Source organism: Aspergillus karnatakaensis (genome assembly GCF_047715665.1).
Source record: "Aspergillus karnatakaensis strain CBS 102800 unplaced genomic scaffold BJY04scaffold_13, whole genome shotgun sequence".
Lineage (NCBI taxonomy): Eukaryota > Fungi > Ascomycota > Eurotiomycetes > Eurotiales > Aspergillaceae > Aspergillus > Aspergillus karnatakaensis.
In genome coordinates, this window is record NW_027395725.1 from 580206 (window position 1) to 601384 (window position 21179).

At 52.7% G+C, this 21179-nt stretch overlaps 7 protein-coding genes across 7 annotated transcripts; 4 read left to right on the forward strand and 3 right to left on the reverse strand.

The window, feature by feature from the left end:
• Nucleotides 1-740: 740 nt before the first annotated feature.
• On the forward strand, nucleotides 741-2575 carry BJY04DRAFT_226438 (C6 zinc finger domain protein; the record flags this gene model as incomplete). Its single annotated transcript, XM_073718412.1, has 1 exon — nucleotides 741-2575. Exon 1 carries the CDS (start codon nucleotides 860-862, stop codon nucleotides 2573-2575), a length of 1716 nt encoding a protein of 571 aa, XP_073573638.1. The 5' UTR covers nucleotides 741-859.
• Nucleotides 2576-3412: 837 nt separating this feature from the next.
• BJY04DRAFT_216160 (aromatic alcohol reductase) lies at nucleotides 3413-4488 on the forward strand (the record flags this gene model as incomplete). Its single annotated transcript, XM_073715653.1, has 2 exons — nucleotides 3413-3481; nucleotides 3544-4488. 2 exons carry the CDS (start codon nucleotides 3413-3415, stop codon nucleotides 4486-4488), a joined length of 1014 nt encoding a protein of 337 aa, XP_073573639.1.
• A 485-nt stretch (nucleotides 4489-4973) lies between these two features.
• BJY04DRAFT_216161 (uncharacterized protein) lies at nucleotides 4974-7136 on the forward strand (the record flags this gene model as incomplete). Its single annotated transcript, XM_073715654.1, has 1 exon — nucleotides 4974-7136. The coding sequence occupies one exon, from the start codon at nucleotides 4974-4976 to the stop codon at nucleotides 7134-7136; it is 2163 nt and encodes a 720-aa protein (XP_073573640.1).
• A 466-nt stretch (nucleotides 7137-7602) lies between these two features.
• Nucleotides 7603-8709, reverse strand: BJY04DRAFT_216162 (uncharacterized protein; the record flags this gene model as incomplete). The annotated part of the gene is made up of 1 exon (XM_073715655.1): nucleotides 7603-8709. One exon carries the CDS (start codon nucleotides 8707-8709, stop codon nucleotides 7603-7605), a length of 1107 nt encoding a protein of 368 aa, XP_073573641.1.
• A 496-nt stretch (nucleotides 8710-9205) lies between these two features.
• Nucleotides 9206-10967, forward strand: BJY04DRAFT_226440 (cytochrome P450; the record flags this gene model as incomplete). Its single annotated transcript, XM_073718413.1, has 5 exons — nucleotides 9206-9271; nucleotides 9316-9466; nucleotides 9524-9583; nucleotides 9636-10265; nucleotides 10315-10967. The coding sequence occupies 5 exons, from the start codon at nucleotides 9206-9208 to the stop codon at nucleotides 10965-10967; spliced, it is 1560 nt and encodes a 519-aa protein (XP_073573642.1).
• Nucleotides 10968-11168: 201 nt separating this feature from the next.
• BJY04DRAFT_216164 (uncharacterized protein) lies at nucleotides 11169-12350 on the reverse strand (the record flags this gene model as incomplete). Its single annotated transcript, XM_073715656.1, has 5 exons — nucleotides 11169-11423; nucleotides 11481-11893; nucleotides 12043-12145; nucleotides 12196-12222; nucleotides 12288-12350. 5 exons carry the CDS (start codon nucleotides 12348-12350, stop codon nucleotides 11169-11171), a joined length of 861 nt encoding a protein of 286 aa, XP_073573643.1.
• A 445-nt stretch (nucleotides 12351-12795) lies between these two features.
• Nucleotides 12796-20416, reverse strand: BJY04DRAFT_216165 (uncharacterized protein; the record flags this gene model as incomplete). Its single annotated transcript, XM_073715657.1, has 2 exons — nucleotides 12796-13789; nucleotides 13836-20416. 2 exons carry the CDS (start codon nucleotides 20414-20416, stop codon nucleotides 12796-12798), a joined length of 7575 nt encoding a protein of 2524 aa, XP_073573644.1.
• Between the last annotated feature and the right edge of the window lie 763 nt (nucleotides 20417-21179).

Here is a 21179-nt window from a genome sequence, read left to right on the forward strand (position 1 = left end):
TCACCATCTGCTGACAATGGTTGTTAATCAAAGCCCAAATGGCGAGCTTGCCCTCGGTTCATTCGTCCGAGGGGCGTCTAAATCGCGGACGAATTTGAGGGACCTGCATTCAGCCTCATAAGCCACAAACAATGTATGGTAATACATAGGCACTCTTTTGATAGGGAAATTCTTGTTCGAGTATGTGTGCGTGCTGCTTCACAATATCCCGATGCACGCTTGCATACTGCCTCGTGCTCCCCTGACCCCTACCTCCACCCGTGGCACAAACCAACAACCAACGTTGATTCTTGCAAGTTAATACAAAAACGGCAAGAGTCGGAGGAGAATACATAGGAGTTTTTTCTAACCAAAGATCAGCCAAGATCGGACTTGCGAGCCACTTTGATGAACGAAGGCAACTGTCCGTTGGGAGTATACGCATACTAGATACATTCTCAGGGTCCATCGACCTATCCATTCATTGTGTCGTTACTCTAGCAATTAGAAAGCTTTAGACCTTATAGGGATTCCCTTGAGCAATTGGCCTTCATGTTGGTAGTTATAGGCCAGTTACGCCAACTGACTGTATTTCGCCCCCAAGCTAACTATTCTAGACCTGCTATAACTCTGGACTGCGCTAGCCACTTAAAGCTAGTTTACGAATAGACCATCAGCCTCTGTGTGTTGAAATGGAGCAACCTGTTCTGCATTGTCAGCCCCGGTTCACTCTGTACAGCCGCACTTCGACGACCCATCTTCAGCATTACGCGCACGCACTTACTAACCAGCAGAAAAGGAATTGATAAAATGGTGACAAGAGGAGGACCGACCGTACGACAGTCCTAGTGCCACAGCAGTCTATCCCATCCCACCAGCTATGTCGACAACAATCACAAAGCGCAAGCGTGCGAGAAAGGCATGCATTCCTTGTCATCAGCGGAAGCGGAAATGCGATACCCAGTACCCTTGTAGTATGTGTACCACCTACAGGTACGACTGCAGGTACTCGGACGACAACTCCACAGGCGCTGTGGCCGCCGGCGCACCTGCTCCACCCCCAGCTAAGCGTGCAAACCACGAGGCTGAACCTCGCCCGACAACATTGTCTCATACGGAGAGTAACCATCGCGAGGGTGACGGCTCGTTAACGAGTACTCGCACCACTGTGACTGGTGCAGCCCCCGGCATCTTCGACGCACGGAAGTTCAGATACGCGGGCGCATCAGCGGCCATGGCCTTTCCGCATATACTAGGCGTGGCCCTTGGGTCCGACAGCCCTCCAAAAATGAGGTCGTTTGCTTACAACTTCGGGATTCGCCCTGAGGAGGCCTCGAGTACGCATAGCTTTCTGGGAAATCTCATCTCGGAGGACGAACTCAATTTATATTCGAATGCGTACTTCTCAATATTAGGCCCCATAGGTGATATGATGGACCCAAACATATTCACGCAACGATGTCGGGAGTACTACCATACCTTTAACAACAATATGATCGCCTTTGCGGCAGTAGCCGCTGGAGTCGCTGCCCTTGGCTCGTTCCTATCCTCCGATCGACACCCGCGAGAGACAGAGCTGGTGCAGTACGCAAAGGCCATTCTCGATGATCCGGCCTCCACGCGGCTACATGGTATCGACCACATCGTTGCGTGGGGCATGCGAGTGTTCTACCTACGTGCCACCACCCGGCCCAGCAATGCCTGGATCGCATCGTGCACGCAAATGCACCTCTGTGAGTCATTGGGGCTACACGAGGAAGAAACCATCACAAAGATTGCGTCAATCCCTGGCGTCGCAGCCCTCGGTCACGATGCGGACCAACTACGGAGGATCTTCTGGATCTCATGGTCTGGCCATAACATGCTGTCTTACGAGTACGATCATTCGCCTATGTCATTTCGCGCCATTACCTGCCAGCCCATCGCCCAGAAGTCAGGATCTATTGCCGATCAGTTTGTCGATTTACTATCAATTATCCCCTCATCAAGGTCACAATGCCAGCACGAATCACACCCCCCATCTGCGGACCAAGAGCTATTCCACCGTCTTGAGGCGCTAGGTGGCGTTAAAGTCACCCATCCTTTCCTAATCGTGACAAAGGCGGATATCGCGTTTTGCTTCTATCGACGCCTTTATCATCTTAAGATCCGCATACCGGACGAGATCATTCAGCTCGTCATTGATAGCGGCAACGCCGCAGTGGAAGCTGCGGAGCAGCAAGCTCGCGAGGGCCATCTATTCTGGAACGTCATCGGCAGCGTCTTCCAGTATACATGTATTCTCGTCGCTATCGACATCCCGGCAGTCTCAGCACATATCGGCGCCGCGTTCAGGGGCCTAGAAAACCTGGTCAAGGCTGCTGATACAGGACTCACGCGTGAGGCGCTCTCAATGGCGCGGCATCTACTCAGTCTCAAAACGGCGAAGAAACGAAGGGAACTTGCGCAGTTGGAAGCTGTTGAGGCGGGGTATGAGTTCTTCCCTCTCGAGCCCAGGAACGAAAATATGGTCCCCGCAATGGATTGGGGGGTGAGCTGGGATCCGTTCTTTATAGAGCAATATTTGACTATGTTTGGCCATGATATTCAGCTCTAGACGGTATTGGTCATAGGGGTATTTGCTCTGGTAGAGGGGTTTTGTTATATGGTGTGATAGAATAGATTCTGGTTACAGTATAAACAATAATATGAATCGAACCGTATGTAACCCATGGTACGAGGATTTGTTGGCTATAGAAACCTGTCTTTAGTGGTACTCATAATCGCCCCCAGTATCATTGATATATATATAATTTTGACGGGCTCTTGAATCAGAAAAGGGGACATTTAGCTATCACTGCAAGACATGATAAATCGAACTGACACAGCTTGACTCACATTACGCATTGTCGATCTGTACGCGACTTGATGATGTGTTCGGAGTTTCAGCAGTCCGCTAACGGGTCTTCAATACCATGCCCCGGTGCGGTTTTATGTGCGGCTATTGCGGCGATATTTGCTATCCATTGCCGCACCAACCAATAAGAAGTTTTTAATCCAGTGGATCCCTACATGCTGCTGCGGCGGAGCGGGCGCGGAACTATACTTCTCCACTATTGTTGTTCTTTATTTTGCTGCCTCTGCTGGCTGTAAGCTCAATATTAACTCCGAGCGAATCACATTGGACTGTGAGCAATCTTAAAGGCTAACGCCGATATAAACGACTTAGATCGAGATCTTATGTCCGAGATTTCCTAGTGCGCTCGGGTATCACAGAGGTAGGATGGGAAGATCTCGAAGTGCTACAAGACTCGGGACTCGGTACGACTTGTATAAAGAGACGCACATTCCTCGCATCGATTTCGGTTCTCATCCACAAGCACCAACACCTCGAATAAGCCGTTGAGCCAACATACCACCGCTTCATACATCCAAAGCAACCAACCCAGCCAAAATGCCCAAGTACGCCAACGCTCAGCCCGCGGGCTTCAGGAACACCATTGAGAGAGTCGCCATTGTCGGAGTAAATAGCCCCTCCGCTCCGCTGTTACCCGTCAAGCACAGACAGCACGCTAACAACCCCAGGCCGGAGGCACCATTGGCTCCCACATCACCGCCGCCCTCCTAGCCATCGGAAAACACCAAGTGACAGCTCTATCCCGCAAGGGCAGCGCCAACAAACTCCCTTCCGGCATCAAAACCGCCTACGTCGACTACGCCGACGAAAACACCCTAATCGCCGCACTCCGGAACCAACAAATCCTCATCATAACGATGTCCCCCGCCGCCCCGCGCGACACACACAGCAAACTCGTCCAAGCAGCCGCCAAAGCTGGCGTCCTTTATATCATGCCGAACGGGTATGGCGGTGATATCGAAGACATCAAGTTTGGAGAGGATACTCTGTTAGGTCCCGTGGGGCAAGCCCAACGGAACGAGATCGAGAGACTCGGTATGCAGTGGGTGACTGTATGCTGTGGATTCTGGTACGACTACAGCCTTGCTGGCGGGGAGGCGAGATTCGGGTTTGATCTTGAGAAGCGCGCGGTAACGCTGTATGATGAGGGTGAGACGAAGATCTCGACGTCGACGTTGGCGCAGGTTGGGCGTGCGGTTGCGAGGGTGCTCAGCTTGCGGGAGCTTCCGAGGGATGAGACTGATCGGGGGTTGACTTTCTCGTCGTTTTTGAATAAGGGTATCTATGTGAAGAGCTTTGTGGTGAGCCAGAAGGATATGTTTGAGAGTGTGAAGAGGGTTACTGGGACTAGTGACGAGGACTGGACGGTTACGCACGAGGAGTCGAAGAAGAGGTATGAGGGGGGCATGGCGCTGGTGAAAAAGGGGAATATGGCTGGGTTTAGCAGATTGCTATATGCGCGGACCTTTTACCCTGGGGCGGCCAGTGATTTCTCGGCTAAGGCCCAGAATGAGCTGCTGGAGTTGCCGGAGGAGAGTTTGGATGAAGCCACGAGGGCGGGGATTGAGTTGGAAAAGGAGCTGAAGCTTCGTGTTGAGCGGATGGCTTCGTAGGAGCCGTGCATTGTATTCTACTACCGCTCTCCCATGGTCCTTAGTTCTAGCTAGCAAACACTGGGCTATACTCTTTAGTCATAATGCAGAAAACAAGTGAAGAATACAAAGGTATATGTGAAACCTGGGAATCGATTATAGACTAAACTGACACTAATCTAGTATCATGGCACCTTTTTAGTCGAACAGAAAAAGTCTCTTAGTATAACATGAGCTGATCTCTCACTATGCTATTGCTGGACCAATCAAATACGACTCCGAAGCTTCCGAGGTAGGGCTGATGGATTCGTCCGAAGGCATTTGTCAGCTGCTTCGTCCGAGCCTGACCACCCCGTCATCTCCGAGCTCTCTTTCTGCAACCTCTGGAGTGGTCAGACATTCGGATATCAACAAGAGTGCAGGCATTTCTCGGACGCTTGCGATCGATATAGCCGCCTGTTGATGAACGAACCTTAAGTTTTGACGCCAAATCTCCTGGCCGCGACATGAATGTGCCTTCGGACGAACACCCGTCGAAGCGGCTCAAGGTTCGGAAAGGGACTCACAGCTGTCGAGAGTGCAGACGACGGAAAGTGAAATGCACTTTTCTATCGTCGGACGACATTACATGTATCATTTGTCGTCGTCGAGGCACGCAATGTATCGGCCAGGATCTGATAGAGAACGCCCCCTACCCGAGACTCACGCCAGTAGACGAAAGCAGCGGGGTCTTCTCTCCATCACCAGCCTCGACTCTGCAAAGCCACACAGTGACGAATCAGTATCTTCAGGATCGGAGGACTGATGGACGCGTTGAGTCAACAGCAACCCTCCCCTTAACGCCTGCTTCCGATAAGTCCTCCATACGACGGCAAACACCGTACTCGAACATCACCCAAGCTCTTCTCCGGGCTCTCCCTCACAAGAAAGACCTTAACATTTTACAAACAAGAATATCCCGGATCTCATCGTTTTGCTACCAATCCAACTTCAAGTCCCGACTTGGAACCCGCGATAAGCTCCCCAAGGCCGCGATCCCAGTCCCAAGTCTTCTGTACCCAGAGTCTCACCCGGTGCTGCTCGCAAGGCAAATGCTGCTCTTTGCTGCTGGACTACAGCACCTCCCTTCCAACACAGTCATCCCAGGTCTGACCGAACACCACCACCACATCATGGAGAGGCTGGCAGAGTCAGCAATCAAGGAAGTAACTACAAACGACGCTCTACTCGGCTCTCTAGAAGGCCTCGAGAACATCGTCCTCGAGACCTTCTACCACGTCGACAGCGGCAACATCCGCCGCTCCTGGATCACATTGCGCCGCGGTGTTATGGCAGCACAACTCCTCGGACTCCACCAACCCGGCCACTACCGCTTCAAATGCATCACCGAGACAAACGAGCTCGACCCAGAAATAATGTGGGCATGCATCGTCTCGATGGAGCGTGTGGTCTCAATCCTCCTCGGCCTCCCAACGAGCTACATCCCCGCAACCCAACCCTCAACCGTAACACCCCAGCTCCAATCATCCATCACTCTGGCTCCATCATCCGCCCTGGGCCTAATAAACACCAACCTCGCCGCCAAAATCACAGAACGAAATCAAATCACCACCATGCCTGAATTCCGCTCCGCATCAGCAGCCATAGACCGCACCCTGATCTCGGAAATCGCCCACATCCCCTCGTCATTCTGGCGCCCTCTCTCCTTTGCAGGCCTGGAAGTCGACTCTGCCGAAGCCTTCTGGGAGGCAGGCCGCGCATGGGACCACATGTGCTACTACACGATGGTCAACCAGCTGCACCTCCCATTCATCCTCTGCCCAACGCAGAGCTCCTTCTCTCTCTACTCTCGCATGGCATGCGTGAATGCCTCAAGAGAGATCCTAAACAGACAAATCGCCATCCGCACATTCAACCCCATAACCGCGTGTTCTCGAATGGGTGACTTCCTTGCCCTCGTCGCAGGAATGACACTCACCCTCGCACACCTCGTGAGCCACTCATACAAAGGCGTCGATCAGATCCTCATCCACCAACGCCTCAGTGATCGCGCAACAGTCGAGCAGGCGCTCGAATGCATGAAGTCCATGGAAGAACTCCAGGAGGATGTTCTCGCGTCGCGATGTAGACTTTTATTGAGAGACTTGCTAGAGATCGAAGCAACCGCGGCGGGCGCTGCAGCCGGTCAGAAAGACCAGAACCCCTCCGAGCTCATTATAAAGGTACCGTATATTGGGACGGTTAGGATTGCGCCGGAGGGGGTAGAAATCCTGCCGGCTGGCCCGCGGGAAATCGAGAGTGAGGCGCAGAGCGGGACTCTGCCGTCTGAGGGGGTGACGATTGGTGGGATTGGGTCCATTCATGTGAAAACGACGAGCTCGCCGACAACGCCGCGGGATATGCATCCAGGAGAGACTGCTGGTAATGGAGTGCTGCTGGTACAAGCGCAGTCTGCAGCTTCGGGTTTGGCAGCGGGGGGGTCTCAGTATGATCCGATGTTGTTTCCAGATGCCGCGGCGAGCATGGATGATTGGGTTTTGCAGGGATTTGACACGGCATTCTTTGATGCGCTTATGCGTGGTGGCGCAGACGGGCAGCTGGGTGCTGCTGGAACTGGCCCTACTGCCCCCAGTGAGGTGGAGGGGTGGGATCTGGGTTCGTTGTCTTGAGTGCAGCTTGTGGTTCTCTAGAGAAGTGCCTGACAATTACCTCATTCTCGTTAATTCAACTGCCCATTGTGCAGACGCTGCCCTACGCCGACAAGCGCTTCGGGGCGGTGCATATGCGGGCTTGTTACGTCCTTACCTACTCCGTATTTCGACATCTCGATATGACGAGGTGATTAGAAGCCTACACAGCGAAGCTACTTTCAAATGCATATGCCTAGCGCAAGATGACTCAATGTTTGTTCGCCTATTCAAGAGGCAAATGACTCGAAGCAGCTCCACCCACGGACCTCGGATTATCTTTCAATCTGATCGCCCCCAGGGCCCGGGGTACCGTCAACTCTGCTATCAACCGAAGCACCTCACCGACACCGAACCCAATCCTCTCAGAAGAGTCCTATCACACAATCTCCCCAACAAGATCCACAGCAATGCATCTTCCTCCCATAAGCGCCACCATCTGCACGATCTAAATAGCGCGAATAGCGCCGATCGCCTCACGCAAGGCCGGGTCGTCGGCGATCCAGGGGAAACAATAGCGCAGCCACAACAGCCCCACAGCATAATTGACAGCTGTCTCTGCTTTATTGCGGAAAGCTGATATTGGAAGCATGGATCGTAAGGCCGCAGCGATCGCCATCTGGATGGCGATGCCGACTGGCTGGAGACAGTAGAAGACGCCGGCGTAGAGGCTTGGCTTGGGCTCTCTGGAGACCACGTACGAGGCAGCGGCGTGCACTGCTCCGGTGAGGATAAAGCAGGTCCAGATTCGCGTTAGGCTCCATAGCGCTTTTGGGTGTCTCCATGGGACGATTGCCTTTGAGGTGGCTTGGAGACCCTCTTTTAGCAGGTTGTGCCAGAATTTGCCCCAGATGTCTCTGAAAGCTTTAGCATTTGGATCAGAAATAGAATGGTATTTCTTACATTGGAGTCGACCCGAAAGAAGGGTTTCCAGAGGCCCGAAAAGGGGTGGATATCTCCAGCTCTCGTCGGAGAGAAGCCCCACGGCAATCAGGCTTACTACCGCATGAATCTCATCTATAAACGTATACAGCGTGGTCGCGACGGAGAGCAGGTCTGTTAGAGTGTGATCAAACCTCGCGGCAGGGATAAGAATCCGAACATTGCCACGAATCACAGGCCAGACTACCAGCCACATTCCAGACACGAATAAGCGACGAACCTGTTCCTGCAGGAATGCAGAGCGGCCAGGAATCAGGTTCTCTTGCCGACAGAGGTTTGACTTTGTCGGGTCGAGACCAGCCTGCAGGTCGCCGGCAGTTATTGGTGGTTGGCGCACCTGCACAGTTTTAAAGTTCCACCCAAAGGCCCGAAAGTTCAGAGTTAGGTCGAGTGACCAGGCCAGCCGGTTGAAAGAGTTGCTGATGGGCTGGTGCTGCCATAGGTAGATGGTGGGGTTGTACGGGTGTCTTTGGATGCGCCTGAGATCTTGCAGGCTCTTGACGAGGAGCAGATTGGCAGACCAGATGACATACCAGGCCGCAAAGAACCCAGTGATGTAGTTGGCAAGGGGGTGCGTATAGGGCGAATCGCGAAGGATGACATGAAATGACATTGAGGAAATGACAAGCCAGCAAACGGAGCGGCGACCAAAAGAGGAAGAGCACCATTCGAAGTTTACCGCTCCGAGAAGAAGGGTTGGAGGAAGGAATGGGACGAGATAAGAGAGCATCTTGCTTGGAATCCAGCTCTTCTCACCCTGGGCAGTTGCGGCATCATAAGTGCATCAAATTCAATGTGGGCAGCCCTCAGGCCTGAATATCCCGCTACTTCACCCTTGCAGAAGGATCATGTGCTTTACGCATCCTTGCGCCAATCAATGTGTTCTTTTCTAGATAGCAACCTTGATCTTTAGCTCATGGGATCGCCGATCATGGTCTTAGCTGGATTATGACGAAAAATGGTACCTCTTCCAAACACGGCGCGGCCACTAACTCTTATATTATGTCTCTAGCAGCCTTATATGGCGCCTGTGCTATGGGTGCACTGAATTATATCTGCCCCGCAGCATTACACAGCGGAGAGCTGCTTCCGAAAGACTGAGCCCTACCATGAGGGACACCTACTTTTCCTCTCTACTCTGCCAATGGGCTCTTCCTTCAAGTCTTATTTTGACGGTGAGCACGTTGCGGAGGAAATGAAACTTCTGCTGACTATGTAGATTGCCGCTTACTGTGTTTACAATGCCTGGTTTCACCCTCTAGCTAGATACCCTGGCCCTTTCTTTGCAAAGTTCACCATTCTCCGTGGAACATATCATGCTTGGAAAGGTGATGTTCACCTAGATACGTTGCGGTGCCATAGAACTTACGGTACAGTGACTTGAAGCGTCATTGCAGGCTCTGTCCTTCTGAACGAACTGTTCGCAGGCCCCGTTTTTCGATACGCCCCAGATAGACTTGTCTTCAGTAGCCCCGATGCAATTAGGGGTGAGTTGACTAGACATAGAAATTTGCAACTGAGCCTAACCTTGGATGTTAGATATCTATTCTGTCGGGTCAAATGTGACCAAGGATCCAACCTATGCCGCCCTCGGACACGATAAGTTAAACCTGGTCACCCTCGTCGACAAGAGCGAACACTCCAAGCGACGACGGCTGGTGGCAGGTTCCTTCTCTCTGGCCAACATCAAGAAGTTCGAACCGAGCATTCTAGTCTATGTGGAAAGATTCATCACCGCGCTGTCCCCTTCCGGCCTAACGGTAGAGTATCCCGAGAGATGGGGTCCAGCCGTTGATATATCCGACTGGTGCTCATATCTTACATTCGACACAATGACCGATTTTGTCTTTGGATTGAAATATGACCTGCTGCGAGATCAACGCTGGCGACACGTGGTTCATGACATCGAGGTTACTAATGTCAGACTTTACGTCCTGATGCATCTCCGGATGTTGTACCTTGGACGACTAGACAAGTGGCTCTTTCCTGCTGCTACTCGCGGTGCGCAGGGCTTTCTCGGCTTTGTCAATCGACTCCTTGCGGACTATCCCAGGCGTGGAGAGACGAAGCATGTCGACGCTTTCAAGCACTTCACAGGCGATAAGAATGGGTCGCCGGCGATGATTCCCAAGCAGGTCTACTCTGAAGCTGTTATGTTTGTTACAGCAGGTACGCCCATGTTCCAACCAGAATATAGTGAATTTACTCAGAGATATAGCCCAAGATACGACTTCCATCTCCCTACGGGCTATCCTATTCTACTTATCCCGGAATCCGCACGCATACACCAAGCTTGCACTTGAAATCCGGACGGCGTTCGCAATTGATGAGCCTGTCACTATGGATGACAAACTCAAAAGCTGTGTATACCTCAATGCCTGCATCATGGAGTCCATGCGCCTGTCGCCTGCAATTACAGGAGCAACCATGTTTCGCCACACTAGTCGAGGCGGGCAGACAGTAGACGGAGAACATATACCAGCGGGTTACAACGTGTCAGCAGGAATATATACTGTCCACCATAACGAGGACATCTTCCCGCATCCGTTCGAATTCATGCCCGAGCGCTGGATTTTGGACGAAAATACAACTCAGGAGCAGCTGGACTTGCGGTTAAAGATGTGGGTCCCGTTCTCTGTCGGTGCGCGAGCTTGTATAGGGAAGGCCTTTACCCAGACCCTGTTTTCTATCACTGTTGCTTCTGTTATGCGAAAATATGACTTCAGAGTTGCGGATGGACCTGAAGGGGCTAGTGGGGGTGGACATCCATGCGGTGGGATGGGAAGAACGAATCCGGGGGAGTATCAGCTTTGGGATTATATCGTTTCTACAGGCGAAGGTCCGGTCCTGCAGTTCAAGCGATGCGGGTAGTGCGAGACGGCTCCCTACGTGGCTTTAGTGAAGCTATTGTGGATTCTGAGTTACGTTCTGAGCGGTGTTTTGTATTGCGCTTGTTTGTAGAATTCTTATATCTTTGACACACGCAAAGCATAAGGTCCATGGGCAGCCTTTGAACTACTCAATAGCAACTAAACTCATCGTAGCAGCATATGTCCTTGTGTCCATGCAAAATCAGTGAATAGGCGTAACCCTAACACTCTCCAGGCTCTGATACGTAACATTTACGTACCCAGCCTGATGCGCCTGCTCATCCACAAACCACTTCCTAGCACTTTTATCCCCCCTCAAAATCCACTGCAGGATTTTCCTTCCTGTCACCCCAGGAATTCCCGCGAACGGCACATCAAACGCCTCACTATGGCCCAGCTCATGACTTCCCTTCCACGCAGGCGTGGTGTCAGGCAGCGCCTCATAGTCTCGGTTCCCCTATATCACATATCACAGTCAGCACATACCACCAAGAGAGAAGAAAAAATAGCTGACATTCGGATAAGCAACATCCCCCGGCCCTCCCAGACTATAAAACACCGGTTTCGTGATCTTCCCTGCTACACTCTCACTCGCATTCACACTCAACTGACCACTATTGAAGATCGCCAGGTGACTAACGCGATCATCATGCGCACCCGCAGAATAAGCTTCCAGGCCGCCACAACTCTGCCCCCACACCCCGATGCGGGTTTTGTCGATGTGTTTCCATGCACCTTTACCGGCGTGCTTGTAGACCCAGTCAATGGACTCGGTTAGGGCGGCAGGATTCTGGCCTGAGGCTGGGTTGGCTGGGTCGCTGGGGGGTTCTGAGTATTCGGAGGGGTCGGTGAAGACGGGGCCGGTGGCGATTGCGAGGGCGCCCCAGGAGGTGACTTCGCCGAGGAAGTTGCGGAATTTGAGGCCGACTTGTTATTTCCTGTTAGTTGATTGCTTCAGGGGATAGGATTGTCCTATGGGTCATGGGGATGGTTATGGACGTACTAGGTCGATGTTAGCCAGAGGTGATTGTCACATATGGAATTGGATACATACCATGGGTCACAGCCTCCATTACCCCACACAATGACCGGTAGCTTCAATTTCGAGCTATGCTCGAGACCAGACTGCAAAGGCTGGTAGAAGGTGTGGTTTGGTAGAGACTCGACTTCGAAGTAATACTTTTGCACTGTTAGTGCTTGAGTGGCTGTGGGTTGGGGGGTATACATACGGATTTGTAGGGGCCTGACCCGCCGTACTGGTTGGGACATCACTTTGTTAGCTTTATCTCATGTTTTCTATACTGGCAAGGTGCACGCATACCGATGAGCCGTGATCGACCGCAAGTGCCGAAACAGCAAGCGCTAAGAGATGAGAGACCTTCATATTGGATTATATCTAGAAGAGTCGGGAACGACTTGATTGTCTGGATGAGCAGCATTGCGCAGCATTCTGACTCTAGCTTATATGTGTTCAAGGTAATCACCACGGCAGCTGCAGACGGCAGATTAACCCCACGGAAAAGCGCTCTGCCATAGATATCCGGGGTCATGACTCGTGATGTTGCCCTTCATTATCCAGTAACTAGGTATGGCATTATTAGATTGGAAGAAGGACGTATTGGGGTAAACGCGGGGTCATTCTGCAGGAATTCCCCACATTCTGACCTTCTGGGGAAATGATAGACATGATCGATTTCTCCATCTGTGTCTCGTCTCCATATGCGTCCCCATTGTGTCCCCATATCATCCATGTAATGGAATTCCCTACGTGCGTGCCTCGGTTGCGCAAACAGAATGATTTCCCTACATCCGACCTGACGACGACAAAGCTATGCACCATTACTCTGCCCCTCCTCTGCCCCATCCCGACCCTGAACAAGTGGAATCATACTGTCCGAAAGCTTCGACGCAGCCGCCGCAGTCAACTCCTCAATCCTCGCCCCACTCATAATCTGCAGGAGGGGAATATCCACCACCAACTCCCTCGAGAACCAAGTACGCAGGTCCACCGCAACAAGCGAGTCAAGGCCCAGGTCATTGAGCTGCGTATCCCCCGTGACCACAGCATCCTCCGCCATATTCAGTTTGCTGCGCACCTGCGCAATCAGTGCCACGGTGATAACTTCGCGCACTTCATCCATGTTTGTCGCGGACTCAAGCAGGGCTCTAGCTGAGCCCTGAGGTGTGGACCCAGATGCATGTGCGTTGCTTTTGAGAGAGTAGTCGATGAAATCCCATGTCAGTGGGTTCGTGTACCAGAAGACATCGGGCTGCGCGACTGGATCCATCAGCGGAACGCCAATAACGAGTTCCGGGTTCCGATTGGACTCCGGATGACCGGCGAGGATGGCTTCCGCGAAGAGTTTGTCGAGGTCGTGCTCGGAGAGGAGGAGGGAGCCTGTTGCCTTGCGGACGTGCTCCATCCATCGGCTGCTCTTGCGGGCGACGTATCCTACGCTTGCAAAGATACCGGGGTGTACGATGCTACCGACTAGACCGCGCTTGCGACGTGATTTGATGAGAGAGCTCTGCAACGCCGTGGGGGCGGAGTAGGCTGTCTGGTTGAGGTTTCCTACTACCCCGGCTAGGGTGCCGAAGAGTATGAAAAAGTCAAGGTTTACGTCTGGCCCGGAAAGTTCGTCGAGGATAAGGCTTCCTTGGATCTTGGGTGCGGTGGTCGCTTCGAAGGTTTTGAGGGTGTGGTCTTCGAATGTCAGGTCTTCGAGGTGGAGGGCTCCGTGGACGACACCTGCCAGAGGAGGGAGTCGTTGCTGTTGAATCCTTCGGTAGACAGAAATGACTGACTCGCGATCGGCAAGGTCCCTACGCTAGGTCAGAAGGTACACGTACAGGGGGTAAGAGCACTGACATTGGCATTGATATCACTTGCGCTCCACTCTCTTCCATGGTCTGTATCCACTGTCTGGGGATTTTGGGATTTCTGCTTGTGAGTACGACGTGTTGAGCGCCTCTGCTCACCATCCACTGACAGAGGGAGCGGCCAAAGTCCCCGGTCATTCCAGCTAGAAGGTATGTTTTATTGCTGGATAGATTGACTTGCGAGGTAACGGGCTCAACTTGGGCACAGAGTGATACATTTTGAGTCCAATCGACCACCTGACTAGGGTGCACAGGGGTACTGGACATTGCATCGACGCTCACTAGATCGATCGGACCATGTGTATCGTACATCTGGCCCGCAAGGCGACAGTATTTACTCAGCAGACTTGTCAGTTCGCCACGAGTGTCGGAATGATGCTGTGCTGTGGGCTGGTAGAAGGTTCCGAGCACTTTGACTTTCACAGGGCTGGGCAGCTGGGTAAGTGCACGAGCAAAAACACTGCTGGACGACGGCCCGCGCTCAAATGAGGCAGCGACAGAGATCTCCTGTGGTAGTAGCTTCCTCAGTTCCCACTTTGAGGCTCGTGGGTGCAGCAAGGTCACGTTTGGCATTCCAAACGCAGGGTGGCCCGTTGTGAAGAATAGTGATATGTTCTTCACCAAGGCCCGGCTCCAGAGAACTCGTTGCAGTGTAGGATCAGCCTCGTGAACAAACAGGGTAGAGCTCGACGCGGTCAGGTCAATGAGAGCATCGGCAAGGATGGCACTGGCCACGAGCTGGAGGAACTGTGCGGCTGATCCATGCGAAAAGGCCGAGGGGACCTCACAGGCCCAGGACGATGGGATGCGAAGTTCACTTTGTAGACCTCGAGACAGAGCGACCATTCGTGTACCGGTGACTGCATCCTCCCCACAGATCAAATAAAGGAAGCTATTACCCACGGCAACTGCAGATGCCGTGGAATAGTGCACGCGAATTGTCAGATCATCGTTGCTTGTGCGATGTGGTTGCTTCTCAAGAACGCGTAGGTCATGACGGCCACTAGAGGTCGGCACCAGGCGGAGTATGGATGCAGTGTCATGTAGGTCTACCTGCCGGGACTGCCATTTCCGCGAGGAAAGATACCTCTGGTTTACCCTTGATTCACTCCGGACCCGACATATCTCCATCCTGCCATTCCGGTAATACAGAATGGGCTCTGTGGTATATACCTGGTCTGGTAGGGTATGATCATTTGGCCCGCTAGCATGTGCAAGACGCATCAGGTTCTCAGCGAGGAGTTCCCCTTTGACAGCCCCTGGGCTTTCAATGTTGAGGTACTGAAAAATGGTGCGTTTTCGCTCAGTTGCCAGGGCCTTCAGCCATCCCATACTCATGGCCAGGAACGGATTCTCGGTCTCGGAGCCAGAGGACACCCAAAGCAGCTTTGACGTTGCGAGGATGAGCCTTTGAAGACCTCTAAGCCGTTCGCGAGTAAGGTCTCGGAAGCACGGCGCGTCGATATCGATCAGGCTCATCACAGTCAAATCGTGCATTCCCTCCAAGGACAACGACTCTAGAGTTGAGACCGATGTTATGTGGCGGAAATGGAACCCAACTAGTTCGGTAATTTGACGGATCAGAGCCGATGTCTTCGAGGTTGATCCACCAAGAAGAAGCAATGTGGTATCCGACTGCGCCGAAGGCTGTTGCTGTGCAAACGTACCCAGAGGGTCACGGAGTAGTTGGATCTGAGTATCGACTGCTTGAGACGCGATGACTTCGTACTGAGTCAGTTTTGGGTCTCCATAGCCGATTCGCAGATCAATGCCAGAGAAGCCAGTCTGGCGCAAGAGGGACTCCCAGTCAGAAGGAAGCAACATCGGACCCCAGACACGGCCATCGTTCTCGCCAGCCCACCAGCCCTCCAGCCCTCCCATGAGATACGTGGTCCGAATCAAATCGGCATTGGTAATTTCCAACATAACCAAGTGCCCGCCTGGCTTGAGCAAGCGGCGGACATGCGTCATGGTCTCATGCATTGACTTAGTGGCATGGAGACAGTTCGCTGCGACAATCAGGTCGAAAGAAGCGTCCTCGAATCCTTGCTCAGCAGGGTCCTTTTCGATATTCAACGCAGAGTACACAAAGCGGTCTTCATGCTCCTGGAAGACTTCCTTTGCTTGCTCGAAGAATCCCACCGAGATATCGGTGAATGTGTACGAATGGTATTGGCGCTCAATCTTGCTTAGCACCGAACGTGTTGCGGACCCAGTGCCAGCACCGATTTCGAGGATTTTCATGCGTGGATACCGGAAGGCAAGCTGTTCCACTACATCACCAACTCGATCATTCATGGCATTCAGCTCCATGTCATCTCTGTAGAACCGGGTAAATCCATCGATTTTCCGCACCTCTTCGAGGATCGAAGCTTCGCCCCGGAAGAAGCGAGGAAGGCTGGCGTTCACGGTGAGCGCGATATCATATACAGCCGACCCTGAATTTGCTGCTGCAATAGCATCAAGATCCTCCTGAGTATCATTCAGCCATTCCTTTTTCAGAGTTGGATGCATCCCGGCCCTAACCAGCGAAAGTGTCCGGTCCATCCAGCTGGCCAGGCGGGCGCGATGTCTGTCTAAGGACCGCCTGAGGTCCTCGGTGAGCTGCGCGTGAACCAGCTTCACAGAGATCAATGCCGCTCGTTCGATTGTCAGCGCATAGTCAGAAAATCCAGCCGGTGCCGGGTATGCTTTTGCAACGGGCGTCAAGGGGCCGTATAGAATTTCGGAGAAGATCAATCGGTCTGTTTGAGGTTGGACCAAGGGAGCTATCTGGACGCCCTCCATCTGCACAGCGCCGTGTCCGCCCTGTGTGAAAAGACGTACATCGCCGGAGGTCATGCTGGCATTTGGATGCACGACCTCGGCTTGTGTTTGAAAGTCCCGTGTACTACCTGCACCGCAGGTTGCTGGATTAATGATTACCGATTTGATAAGCGTCGGGACAAGGAGAGTCCAAAGCTCTCCATCTCCTGGAGATCCTACAGCACCAAGCATAGTCTGTAGGGCGCAGTCCAGTACAGCAGGGTGAGCGATGAAGGGATACTGTCCGTCGTCGGGTTGAATATTCTGGATCACTCCAAATGATCTATCCTTTGTACGAGAAAGCCCGGTAATCCTGCGGAAAGGGTTGGTATAGCCATAGCCCATCGAGGATAAGAAGTGATAGAACTGATCAATGTCCAAGGAATGTGTGTCGCAAGGCAGCTCCATATTCGAACCCGGCAGCTGGCTGGTGTCGGGCTCACCCCAGATTACCTCTAACCTGCCGGAGGCGCTTAGCTGTAGAGAGTCTCCGGTGCTTGCATGGATGTGAAAGTGAGCCGCCGTAGCGTCGTCGTCGTTGGACGTGAGGTTAAGTCTAAAAAGGACCTCGATACCTGCGCCTTCATCCTCCGGCAGTACAATGGCTTGATGAATCGCGACTTCATCCAACTGAATAAGCTTTATTGATTTATTGCTCGTCTGGCGAGCGGCCTCCATTGCCATGACGACATATCCTGTGGCTGGAAATACAGTCTGTGACTGAACACGGTGACCACTCAGCCAAGGAAGGTCATTTTGTCTGAGGTAATGCCGCCAGCGTAGCTCTCCTTCAGCACTCTCCGGCTCTAGTGTGCCAAGCAGGGGATGCGGAAGACCACGATGCCGTAGATGGCGCTTCAACATACGGCTTTCGGTATGATATAGCCTGCTGTGGTCGAATGGGTATGTGGGGAGTGTCCTCGTCAGAGTGCATGGAATAGACGCATTGGGGACTCCAAAGAGACGCATATATTTGGACAGATCGAGCGCGCTGAGGCCGATAGCCGCCCATATGGAGCCAACGAGGCATGCAAGAGACTCAAATCCACTGATATCACGGCTACAGGAGGCGAGGTAAGGAGGTTGGGGCGTGCTGGGAAATAGGTCTGCAATGACTTGCTGCACTGGCCCCCTCAGGGCGGGATGAGGTCCAACCTCTACAACGAAGTCGGGCAAAGCGTGATGATCTTTGAGCGCTGTCGTCAAGGCCTGCGAGAATAGCACAGGGCTTACCATGTTAGCGTTCCAGTATTCGTCGACCAAGGACGTATCCCACTTCAACACGCTCACTCCTGGATAGACACTGGAGTGCCAGACCGTCCCAGTTGAATTTAGTGGAGTAATACCACATTCCTTCAAGGCCTCTAGGTACGGCCTGGAACAAGGTCGCATATGATGTGAGTGATAGGCCTTGTCAACACGAAGCAGTCGGCAAAACTTATTCTCCTCCTTAAGTTGGCGCTCAAGGGTATGAATGGCGTCCGCGTCGCCGGAGAAGGTGACTAGAGACGGCGCATTGCAGGCAGCCAAAGCCACTGTTCCCTCAGACCGAGCACAGAGCTCCTCTGCCTCTTCAACTGATACACCTGCAGCTAGCATTGCGCCTGGTTGGTCATTGTCTGCACCAGCATATGAAGTCATGAGCCCTCGTAGATGGGCAATCCTGATCGCATCTGATGCAGTCAAGAAGCCTGCAGCATATGCCGCGGCAATCTCGCCAGAGGAATGACCAACCACTGACGCAAATTCAATGCCAATAGCCTTGAGAAAGTTGACAAGGACAATTTGTAAGGATGTACACAGAGGTTGTGATAGCCTCGCGCTGCCCATCTTCGACGCGGGATTGGAGATTTCATCGAGAAGAGAGAACGATGGACGGTACTTGACCGGAAGTTGAGAAAGAGACTCCTCCATTTCCTCAAGCCAGATCCGTGCCTGTGGAGAGGCATTGATCAGGTCCCATCCCATCTGTGTCCACTGAGCACCCTGTCCAGTGAAAACACCAAGTACTCGTAATGAACTGCTGCATCGTCGACTGATTATGTGTACAGACTTCTTTGTTCGGATGGCGAGCGCCTCCTCTTCTAATCTTCTCACCAGCTCCGGAACATTAGACGCCCACAGGCTCAGTCGGACCTTCAATGCCGACCGCTTGTGGAGAAGGGTTGCCGCGAGGTCGGCCAAAGACACCGACGGATTCTCTTTTAACCACTTCGCATACGAGACGAGAATCTCAGCTAGTGAGCGCTCTGAAGCGGCGGAGAAGACAAATGGCAGAACCAGAGGAGCATCGGAGAGTGTATCGGTAATATGGGAAGAAGGATGCTCGTAACTCTCCAGGATGGCATGGGCGTTGGTGCCTCCAAACCCGAACGAGTTGACCGACACCCGTCGAGGAACCCCCGGAGGGAGCGAAGGCCAGGGTGTGGCCTCCGTCACGACTCTGAGACTCGCGACGTAAGGCTCGAGTGCAGGGCTTAGGGTCTCAAACAAAAGGTTCGGCGGCACAATGCCCTTCTGGATGCTCAGGGACGCTTTCAAAAGACCTGCTAGTCCCGCCGTGCCCTCCGTGTGACCAATAACGGTCTTGATAGAGCCCACCAGCATGGGGTGGTTATATTCGGATGTGCCGTTTGCATCACTAATCTTCTTTGTGTGTCCATTCGAGGTGCCATTCGATATGCTGCTTGATGTCCCGTTTGCTGTCCCATTGGGATGCGTGGCGGGACGCTCGGAGAGGCCTCCGAAAAATGCATTGTGGATCGCAGATGCCTCTTGGGGATCACCAGCAAGCGTTCCTGTGCCGTGTGCCTCAAAGTATTGACATCGATCTCGGAAGTTCGTCGGATTCAAACCCGCTCGCGCGTAAGTTCTCTCGATCAGCTGAAGTTGGGATGCACCTGAAGGCATGGTGATGCCCATCGTCCGACCATCTTGATTAGTTCCAGTTGCTCGGATAATGCAGTCAATTGAATCTCCATCTGATATCGCGTCACTTAGCCGTTTCAAGACGACAGATGCCACCCCCTCTCCTCGTGCGTACCCGTCAGCCTTCGCATCCCACATGCGGCTACGCCCTGTTGGAGAAAGCATCTGGATTTTAGCTGTAGAAACGAAGACCTTAGGAGACTGGAGAAGATTCACGCCAGTTGCAAGTGCTAGCGAGCATTCCTGCTGTTGCAGAGCAGTTACTGCAAGATGAAGAGCTACCATACTTGATGAGCAGGCAGTATCAATCACCACGGAAGGCCCGTGCCAATCAAAGAAGTAGGAGACACGATTGGCAATAATACTGCGTGCAGCACCAGTGGCTGTAAGTCGAGGCTGTAACTTGGAGTCCACTGAGAGGGACTCTTCCCAGTCATTTCCCATGACTCCACAAAAGATTCCAGTAGGCGAGCCTTGGAGGGAGTCTAGGCAGAGGCCAGCGTCTTCGAGAGACTCATACACAACCTCCAAGACCTGTCTTTGTTGAGGGTCCATGCTCTCCGCCTCCACGGCCGAGATATTGAAAAATGACGCATCGAAAGGCTGTGGATCATCAGACAGGAAGTACGCTTCGCGAGTGTTGGTCGTGCCCGGATGACTTGGATTCTCGTGGTAAAAGGAGTCAATATCGAAATGAGTAGCTGGCGGTTTCGATGCGACAGTGCGTGGGTCCTTGAGGAGGTTCCAGAGGCGTGAGGGCGACGTCGCACCCCCTGGGAAGCGACAACCACTGCCAATAATGGCGATGGGCTCGACCACCTTCGTTGCGGTGGCCATACTTCAGGTCTTGGGGAGAGTATCTGATACTCCTTTACCTAGAGGGAGTTCCAATGCCTTATGTCTTGTGGAATGGATGTCTCCTACAGCGGGCTTATCCGACGAATGCTTCTACCCCATAATGAGATTAGATATCAGTGCTCGGTCAATCTGCACCCCGTACGCCCCAGTGCTTCGATAAGCTGATATTCGGTGTGTGGTGATGTCTTCATGCATTCACGTCTGGGATAATCCATGTGCTGCAGGCACATCACAGTCAAATATCTCTAGTAGCTTTCTCGGCCACTCGGGGTGAGTCTTCGGATTCCGTCAAGCTCGACATGCCTCAGAGCACGGGGTCTTAAGCAGGGATTAGAGCGTATGACCGAACAAATTGTGAAAACATCTGGTCCGAAGACCTGCAGCCGAGCTTACCCGAGCAGGCGCAGGGTCTAAAGTATCTGCACCAAGATTTTATCAATGCACCTCCAGCGGCAGGCACTGCAGTAGTTGCTTAGCTATCATGGTAACCCCTGCTTGGATTTGCGACGTGCTCAGCGAAGATCATGTTACTTTTCTGCTATGGTAATTTGAACTACAACCGTCAGGGTAGTGGATGAGTGTTATCAGGCGAACTTCGATACGATCATAGTCCATTGGAGGAGCTGGGCTCGGGATCCAGCATTTGGGCCATATCGTAATCAAGACAGCATAAAGGGTTGCTGCTCTAATGTTGACGTGGAGCAGGCACACCTTGAGATCGCCTTGTTCTCTTACCGTCCGG